The sequence below is a fragment of the Calliphora vicina genome, chromosome 3 (genome assembly GCF_958450345.1).
Source record: "Calliphora vicina chromosome 3, idCalVici1.1, whole genome shotgun sequence".
NCBI classification, from domain to species: Eukaryota; Metazoa; Arthropoda; class Insecta; order Diptera; family Calliphoridae; genus Calliphora; species Calliphora vicina.
Window position 1 is genome coordinate 64,711,054 of NC_088782.1, and position 10,582 is coordinate 64,721,635.

The 10,582-nt window shown below is 28.4% G+C and overlaps 1 protein-coding gene across 1 annotated transcript; it reads right to left on the bottom strand.

Moving 5' to 3' along the window:
• Nucleotides 1-8,522: 8,522 nt before the first annotated feature.
• Nucleotides 8,523-9,254, bottom strand: LOC135953139 (uncharacterized). The gene has a single exon (XM_065502843.1). It carries the CDS (start codon nucleotides 9,252-9,254, stop codon nucleotides 8,523-8,525), a length of 732 nt encoding a protein of 243 aa, XP_065358915.1.
• Nucleotides 9,255-10,582: the final 1,328 nt, after the last annotated feature.

A 10,582-nucleotide genomic window follows, 5' to 3' on the forward strand; every position in this document is an offset into this window, starting at 1 on the left:
CGTTTAGAAGGTTCAAAAAGTTCCTGGCAGGAACTCAGCTAAAAATTTAGAGGCCAAAGAAGGAGCACAGTAATTAAAGTCAAATTTTTTACAAAAAATATACCTGCTGCATAATGGATGAAACATACGTTGGAATATTTTTCGCAGCTTCCGGGTCAATATTTTTATGTTGCTGATGCTCGAGGGAATGTTGTATAAAAGTTTTGGGCCCAAAAGCAGAAAATTTTCCCAAAACGTGTGGCAAGCAATATGCAGTTGTGGCAAAAAAGTCAAACATTTGTTACAAAGGGGTCTATAAATACCGAAATTAACATCAAGGAATGTTTACAAACGAGGATGCTTCCATTCTAGAGTATCCAAAATCGAAACCAAAACCGAAAACCGGTCAACTAGTTTTTTCATCTTTATAAATTCAACCGGTTTCGGTTTTTTTAAATTTACGGTTTATGTAAGACAGTTAACCGGTTTTAACGAAATATATTTTCTAAAGCACAATCAAACATATTTATGAAAAACTTTGATACCATTTTTAAAAATATTGATTTATTTTATAGAAAATTATAGCATTTGACAATATTTCGTGAAATATGTAAAAGATAGAGCTTTAAAAATTCAAAAATGCTAAATTTCCGAAGATTTAATACACAATTCTTAACACTTTTCCTATTAGCGTGAACAAATAAAAATAAATTTAATGAGACCTTTTTCATATTTAATAAAAATTTAATATAAACCGGTTAACCTGTTTTTTTTTTGAATACAAAAACCGAAACCGTTTAACCGGTTTTTTAAAAGACAATAATCAAAACCGATTTTTTCAAAAACACACTTTTTCGGTTTTTGGAGAGAATTGAAGAGCACAAAAACGGTGTCCAAAAGCGTGGTAGATTTTAAACGGAGATGGACTACGTGTTCGAACAAAGTGACAGAAAGCAATATAAAAACCTTAATGGAAGGGTTTCATAAATTCATCACAGCTAATTAAAACTTTAAAGATAATCAGCCTAACTACAAAACCTTTAAAGTCGATTTTAAGTCCATAAAGTTGACTATTATTTTAAATTTCGTACCATAAAACAAATTTCAAATATAATTTAAAATGTTGTTTTATTATTTAAAAAAAAAAAAGCTTTTTGTTTTGAACTTTTATGTACATTATGTTTTTTTAAATTTCTTTTTATTATATACATTGATTAAAAAATATTTTCAATTATTTGAATGTATATGTTGGTAAAAATTTTTAAGCTTTTTTCAAATAAAAACAAAAGTTCTATTTTAAAATAAAGTCGACTTTAACAAAAATTAACTTTAAAATTTCAATCAAATAAAAAAAAAATTAAAACTGTAGGTTTAGTGGTTTCTTTTTTATTAACATTTATGTATGTTAAGATGTTTTCGATCTCATTCCTTATAGGTTGACAAACACATGTAGTACACTATGCTAGTATAGTATATATATCCTATGTTTGTCAGGGCTGTTAGAGCGATGGCGTTGGCTGAATTTAAATTTTAGTTGTTCGTTTTGGTGCTATTACTTCGATTTTCTAATTTGAGTAAAAGTTCTTCAGAACTTTTGAATTGTCATACAAAATATTCCTTCAAAACTCTGGCTACCTCTTGTTGATTTTAGATTTTCGTTTCATCGCTTCATTCATCATTCACTCATTCCTTCAGTCATTCGCTCACTCACTCACTTACTGAGTCAGTCATTCAATGCATTTGTTTGTAAGTCTGTCTGTTCATTTGTTTGTTTATCTTGTTTGGTTTCTGCAAAAATGAATGTAAATAAAAAGAAAAAAAAAAACAAGAAAGAAATAAAATTTGCAAATAAAATAGTACAAGGTTAATCCTTTGTATCTACATACTTTACGAGTATGTCCTTTTGCAAAAGTACTTTTTGCTTTCATTTGTGAGTGTGGCTGTGTATTCTTATAAGAGTATCTATGTATGTTAGTCAGTAACTGTATATGTGTATATTTGGTGGTGTATTTAGTTACTACTACTAACTTTAAGTAAAAGGAAGGAAGTGCTTTATTTGTGTTTGTATTTGCAAATATGTAAATGTGTTTTTTCAGTTGGTTGAGTGAGTATTTATTGGTATTTGTGTTTAAGTGTGTACTTGAGTTGGTTTTGGTTTTGTATTAATTCATTTTTGTTGCTGCTTCAATGGTCAGATCCCCACATTAGCTTAAATGAATCCTTTCCATGTTGACAATTTGCAATTATTATTGTTTATTTTTGTTTTACAAATATAGAATTATTTATTTATTTGCTTCTAAGTGTTTTTTATTTCAATTTGTTTAAAAATGTTTGCTATATTAAACCTTGTTGCATTTAATTTGTTTGTTCATTTTATTTTTGGATTATTTGACTAATATTTAAAGCGTTTTTATATGTTTGTTTTTAGATTATTTGGTTTGATTTTGGTTATATATATTTAGTATTAATATTGGTATAAAAAACATTGTTTTTCTTGTTTTGATTTCATTGGTATAAAAAAATTGTACAAAAAGTTTGTTTTTATGTTTGTTGTTTATCTTTGGTTTATCTCATTCCTATAAAATTTACAAATATAAAGTTTTTAAAACATTTTATAAACTGAACTAAAACCTTTTTAAGATTATAAGTACTTTTACCCAATAGGATTATTTATTTGTTGCTTAATTATTAAGGAAATTGAAATGCTTTTTTACGATTTATGTTTTGCAAGAAAAAGTTTATTTTGCGAACTCGCAGTAAATTATATTGGATTTTATTCAAAGTTTGCCAGCTTTAAAGTATAATGTTTTTTTTCTGAAGCTTTAATTCTAAACATTATACTTCCCTTTTGGATAGTGGTTAATTTGCATTAAAGGTTATATTGAAGACGAAATTTTTTAAGCAACCGCTACAATTATTTGGAGAGTGATACATCAATACAAATTATCGCTAGAAAAATATAGTTGTTATAGAGAAATCAGCGCAATAATTTCAACATGATTACATGTTTTTAAACAATATTATTGTCACTGTAATTGTATATATGATTGCAGCATCCATAATATATTAATGTTACGATTCACATGATAGCAAAAATTATATATATGATTGTAGTAATTAAGTATATGTCTGTGGCAATAATTTTTATGATGAAGAAATATATAATATTATTTTGATTTATGATAAAAATAATCTGAGAACAACATATATGATTTCTCACGGAAATGATTGCCACAAATGAACACGTAATTACTACAATCATATATATGATTGTTGTGAATCGTAACATAAACATATTATGGTTGCCGCAATCACATAAATAAGTATTGATAAAGAAAAAAACATGTAATAATAATGAGTTATCATGTACAACTATATTTTTTTAAAAAATGCTGATTAATCAATGTCAACTTGCTGAGATCAAGGTAATAAAATTTTAACCTAACTAGTTTACTTTGGAAATAAATTTAAAATTTTAACAATAATTTTGAAACAAATATGTAAAAAATATATTCAATTAATATCTAAAACAAAACAAGTTCATTTAGTTTAGTTCCATGACCTGTAAAATAGTGTTCCTTTCATACTGTCATAGAATTAGAAATCGGCGTATAGTGTTTTGAATCGCCAAAAAGTGGTAATAAATCTGAATCTTATAAACTACTCACTAGTGCGATTGCAATATTATTATTATCTTGGCTTAAAGAAAAAGTAGCTTGTAACCACCCTGTTAGTATACGATGTAAGATACAGGGTGTTAAAGCTAATCACCTCGGGTTAGGAAAATATTCTACAGCTGGTGACTTCTGCAAATATGAACAGATTACCATGTTATCTCTTATAGTTTAAAAGAAATTTAAGTTTAAATTTTCACATTTTCTTGAAAAATAATGAAAGTCAAAATTCATTTTTAAATGAGTAAGAACGTGCTTTAGCAATGACTAATATGATATTTATACCCTACACCACCATAGTGAGGAGGGTATTATGCGTTTGTGCAGATGTGTGTAACGCCCAAATATATTGGTCGAACACCCACCTTAAAGTATACCGATCGACTTAGAATCACTTTCTGAGTCGATTAAACGATGTCCGTCCGTCCGTCTGGCTGGTTGGCTGGCTGTCCATGTAAACCTTGTGCGCAGAGTACAGGTCGCAATTTTGAAGATATATATGTAATCGAGAAAACAAAAGATATGATGTAATCATGTCTCCTGTAGGTGATAAAGTTAGCGTAGCGGAAGATAGAGAACAAACCTAGCGCTCAGCCTCCGCCTTCAAAAATGTTTGTTAATTTTATTAATAATGAACAGTTACACATTTTGTTCGGAATGGTTTCAATTCTGTAGTTATACCCTTCCCATGAGTGGCAAGGGTTTATATAAGTTTGTCATTCCGTTTGTAATTTCTACATTTTTTCATTTGCGACCCCACGTCTGTCCGTCTATTTCCAAAAAAAAAAAAAAATTAAAATTAAAAAACAATTTTGAAAAAAAATATTTAATTTTGTTTACCTAAAAATAATTTAAAAGATTAATTTTAAAGTATAATTTAAAATTAAGGGTACTTGTTTTTATTCCGATCGATTTCGTTTTTGTTTCATCAGATTCCGTGCAATTTGTTAATACAAAAAAAAAAATTAATAATTCTGTATTTCAGATTTGAATTTGAAAACAAAAGTGAAGTTTTTGTCACAGAAATTTATAAAATTTTTTAGAAAAACAATTAATTACAAAGAAATAACTGCAATCACCGTTACCGAAATAATCCAAATTAGCATTACCGTTAACTGTTAACCGTTTCGAATCGTTAGTCAACCTTGCACAGTGGGTAAGAATCAAATTTTTTTGGAAATAAATCTGGCATTTATAAACGGCTATTCTCATCGGGATAAAATTTGACATGGGCATAGCCAAGGAGTATTCGAGTTTAAGTTATTAAAATGGGTCCTACAAATGATCCACGGGCGGCGCAATGGGTGCTCAAAGTAGGGTACCTTCGACATGTAAAATTTTTAAACACTTGCAATTTTTTTGTTTCTTATCCGATTTCAAAGTTTTTTATATTTTTGGAAAAAACATCCGTGTGTTATATATCTCCTATTATTTCCGAGTTATAGGCATTTCAAAATTGAAATTTTAAAATTGTGCCATGCATTTGTCTCTTTTCTTAAAAATATAGGTCGTACTTTTAGACCGAATGGACTCGAATTTTTTTTATTAGTTAGACAACTAAATTACGAATAACATATAAAAGATTTGAGAGCAATATCAATTATGGATCCAAAAATAAACGATTTTTAATTTAAATATTAAAAAAATAGTTGATTTTTGCTGTTTTTTGGGCGAAAAGGTGACTTAACTCTTTTTTAATTAAAAAAAAACTTTCTTTAAGAACATATAACAATTTTATGTTTTTCTGAAAGTTATCTTTACGGAGAACAGTTTCATATAAATAACATGTCCTATTCTTAGAATATGTCGCCCCTACGCCCTTCGGAATTTAACCTATTTTTTATCAAAAATTCAACTTTGGGCCACATGTTCTAAAATATCAAAGCTGGGATCAGAAAACAAAACTCAGTTTTGGAAACCTTGATGTGTTCCCTATTTATCGCTGAAGTATTTTCCCAGCCCCGAAGGAAATGTGGACCCTATAGGCAAAATTGTTAAAAATATCATTTTTGGGATTTTCGCTACAATTTTTAGGAATTTCGGGATTCCCTTTAACCTTTTGACAAGTTTTTTTTACATTTTGGTATTTAGAATGACAATTTTAAAAAACTTTGAAAATTTCATTGAGTTTTGTTAATAAATAAAGATTTTATTACATATTACATATTTATTGAGATTCTAAAACTAAAATTTGAATAGGATTGCAAATATTAGGACCAATTTGATCCACATTTATACCGAGTTATATTTTTATACCCTTCACCTTCGTGAGAAGGGTATATATAAGTTTGTCATTCCGTTTGTAATTTCTACATTTTTCATTTCCGACCCTATAAAGTATATATATTCTGGATCCTTATAGATAGCGGAGTCGATTAAGCCATGTCCGTCTGTCTGTCTGTCTGTCTGTCTGTCTGTCCGTCTGTCTGTCTGTCTGTCTGTCTGTCTGTTGAAATCAGTTTTCTGAAGACCCCAGATATCTTCGGGATCCAAATCTTCAATAATTCTGTCAGACATGCTTTCGAGAATTTTGCTATTTAAAATCAGCAAAATCGGTCCACAAATGGCTGAGATATGAGGAAAAAACCAAGACAACCTCTATTTTTGACCTATTTTTTACATATATCTGGATTACTAAGACATTAATAGACAATATGGATATCTAATGATAGATATTTCAAAGACATTTGCAACGACGTATATAAGACCATAGTAAGTTGGACCTACAATGGGTCAAAATCGGGAAAAAAATTTTGAACCCGAATTTTTTTAAAAAAAAAAAAAAAATTTAAAAACAAAAAAAAAATTTTAAAAATTTAAAAAAAAAAATTTTAAAATTTAAAAAAAAAAATTTTTTAAAATTTTAAAAAAAAATTTTTTTTTTAAATTTAAAAAAAAAAATTTTATTAAAATTTAAAAAAAAAATTTTTTTTAAATTTAAAAAAAAAAAATTTAAAATAACAATCGAAAAAATTTTTTTTCCAAAAAATTCAAAAAACAACTGGAAAAAAAATGTAATTTTGTTTACCTAAAAATATTTAAAATTTTCAAGTATAATTTGGTGAAGGGTATATAAGATTCGGCACAGCCGAATATAGCACTCTTACTTGTTTTGTTTAGATAAGTTAATTTTTGGTCTTACAAAAAGTTCATATAAAACTTGTTTATGTCCAATTTTATCACGATTATAAGAAAATTATGAATGTTCAAGTGATTTTCTGAGGTGTTCTCCTAACTCTTTTGTTTGGGCTCTATTGTGGTTTTAACAGACAGACACACGGATGAACATAGCTAGATCGTATTAGAATTTCGTAAGAACCCAGAATATACATATATACTTTTGTGGGCCTGCGATGAATTTTCAATCTTTGAATGATTATATTTTTGTTAACTCTAAAACTCTAAATCTAATAGAAATTGAATTGAAATATTTTTTATTTTACAAAAGGAATTGAAAAAAATTCTTAAACTTTTTTGTAATAGATTTGAATTCGAGAAAAATTTAAATATTGAATAAATTTTGTCTTTTATTTTTTAATAATAACAAAAATAAGGAATTAATTCTATAAAGGACGAATTCTCAAAGTATTCAATTCAATACATCTGAAGTACAAAGGAATTAAGCCAATAAATTATTTCATAATGAAAGTAATGGTTAAGAGATACAATTTAATTTGATTTATTTCAGAGCTATTACTAATAAAGATACATATATGTAGACCTTGGCTTCTGAGATTTTCTTGAGCGCCATTAATATAAAACTATTTACTATTTAAGAAAGAATGAAAATTTTTTCATAGATTTTTCGCCCATACATCGGGGGACATATTATTGAATCATGATGCCAATTTTTAAATCCCATTGTAGTATCGTTATAGCTGTGAAATAAACCTAAGATTATAATAGAATGGGATAACCTACTGTCATCAATAAACACCATCCATATAGTTTGTACTCAGTCGAGAAGTTCCAAGAATTATTACTTAAATAAACTTTTCTCAAAGAATACAAACAAATATTTAAAACGTAAAAAACCTTCAATTTCCATAAAATTCAATATTTAAATTGTATTATTCTTATCCTGTTATATACTACACTCATACATTTTTATGTAACATACTGTATGTATCAGTATGAGGGTAAAAGTACGTAAAAATAAATAAACTAAAACTGAACAGAAAAATAAAAAATTAAAAAAAAAACGTTTAACATTTCATATCATTTCATTTTGCTTGCACTTGCATTAAGGATGCGTGCCAAGGCAGTGGTAGTAAAAAGGATAAAATATTTTCATTGTTAGTTGTTGTTTTTGTTGTTGTTTTTTGTGTCTTATACATAAATTATTACATATAGATACATATATACTTAAGAATATAAAACTTATACAAAAACAAAGAAAGAAAATAAATTTAGAAATTTAAATTCTTTAAAAACATCTACATATATATTTGGGTTTAAGGTTATTAATGGTTAATAACAACAGTGCTTAATGTTTAATTTTCTTAAATATTTATATTAAATTGTTATGTATTCTGTTATAAAGAGGGTATAAATATTGCAATAACAATAAATTGAATAGTTTTTTTGGGAAGCTAAAAAACAAAATTAATATTAAATTTTTATATAAAAAAAAAATCACACACAGATACAAATTTATGTTGTTGGTATTTTTGTTTAAAAAAATAATCATTATAAAACTTTGTTGGTAACATTGATTCTACTTACTAAAATTCTTGGTTGGTTTTTATTTTTCTATGCCCTTAAATTTTTAGAATTTTGATTTAAAAACTACTCTACTGTTTTCCTTGCTAAACAAATAAATCCTTTGGGGTTTTAGAAAACATTGCTGCGCCTTTTAATTTGTCTATCCTAAGATTTTTTGCCTTCAGCGCCTGAGGGACTTTTGCTGGCACGGGTTTTCTTCAACAGGAAACATGTAAGAAATTCAATGGATGAGGTGACTTTTTGTAAACTCTCCTCGGACGAAGAGTTGTTGCCTTCGAGGCATTTGCTGTGCAAGCGATAGCTCATGTTGGGCTTTGCATCTTTGGCTTTGGAGGCAGTTGCTGCAGTAGAACTCCTCGGCGGTAGGGGTGGTGGTTTAGATGTGGATGCTGCTGATGCTGCTGTCGACAAAGTTGTGGCTGATGAGGTGCTTGGCTCCCCATGCCGATAATAATCTTTGCTGCATTTCTTTGAAATATTATACAATTGCAAAGAGTTGTCAAGAATATCATCCTTTTCATTGTTCGAATTCAAAGCTGAAACATATTTCTGAGCTGAAGAACTGCCAGCGCCTCCCTCATTGTCGTGTGTGGAATTATCACGATCTTCGTTGTCCTCTTCATCACCTTCCGTTGGGGATTGCAGATTATTTTGTGGTTCTCCATAGTAGCGATAGGTGGATCGATAGCGTGAGTGATGGCGTCCCTGCTCCTGTTCCATCCATTCTGTGCTGGCTGGCAAGGACAGTTGTATGGTTGGCGTGCGATAATATTGTCTGTGCGGATGGAAACCCAAACCGAAATCATCCATATAATTTTGGGAATTTAAGTTGTCTAGCTCATCAGCTACACTAAGGAGAAAGGGTAACGTTGACATGGTTTCCTTTTGTAGGGTTTGTCTGTAATTAGGATTTCCTCCAATTTTTACAAAATTTCTTTAAACTATTTAAACAAATAAAAAAATACAAAAAACCAGTTTCCTTAAAACTTCTCCTTTAACAAATTAATAAATTTTTTTCTCGCTTTAAATTATTTCTTCACTTTCATTAAAGATTTAATATTTTCGCTTTTTGTCAGTGCAAATTTTCTTCCTTTTTTTATATTTTTCTACTACATAAATTTAATATACACATACTATGTATAATATTGTAGAAAAAGGACATGCACAATCACACGCACACAATACTTTTCAGTGATAGTTGCACTATATTTTTATTTTGTTATTTTTTTTTATTTTTTCCACCGTATTTTGTCGGTTTTCAACCGTAAACGGTCTTAACACTTCGGTATTTTTTCATAGACTAAAATTGCATTTTTAACCATATATCAGGAGGTATAGAACGAAAGACACGGTGAAAGGAAATGAAGAAAAACTTCTTTTTTGTTTTGTTTAGCTCGGAATTTACCGTTATAAATGTGTACCATGAATTCATAGCATGTGTAGTTGTATTTGTTGTTGGTTGGTATTTTCTTCGTACTTTATGTTTGTTTACATTTTCTTACTCTCCTTGTGGTAGTATTTCGCTCTCTCCGGGATACTAATTTTGTTATTGTTGTTAATGGAAAATATTGCCAGATGGATTTAAAACATTTAATACGTTACACTTTGATAAGATTAATTAAAGGTTCATTTAGATAATATGTTAAGGCGTAATCCTTTACAATTCCTATAAAATACGGTTTTTTAGTTTCCGTTTTTCGAACTAAGAATCATTGTAAAATCTGAAGAGGCAGCATGACGTGCTATTAATAAAAAACTTGTATAATTCCCAAAGTTCCTGAATGATCCTTTTTCAGCCATAAAAAGTCCGACGTCTGTAATCAGGAGGAATTTAAGAAAAACAATTTCGATGAAATTGAGTCTCATTTTTAATATACAAAGGTTCCTGGAAGTGAACAAATACTAAATGAAAAGTTTGATTCAACGATTATACTTTACAATATCTTATATACAAATGGGCCACAATTTTTTTGTGGTACACTTTTAAGTATGTTATTTATTATTGTTCACCAATATTGATGAAACATATATGAGTTAAAAGGTCATTTTCTCTAGATATCCACATTATAAACAATTTAAAAGTTGTCGAATTTCCATCACTGAATACCACTCAAGGGCCTTTCTTCAATAGAGTTATTCGTCTTCTTTTGCCTTACCAATATCTGTTAGATATTTTCCTATTCCTGATACAGGTTTCTTTCATT

Coding starts and splice junctions, on each gene's coding strand:
- LOC135953139 (XM_065502843.1), bottom strand. CDS start 9,254: ATGTCAACGTTACCCTTTCTCCTTAGTGTAGCTGATGAGCTAGACAAC.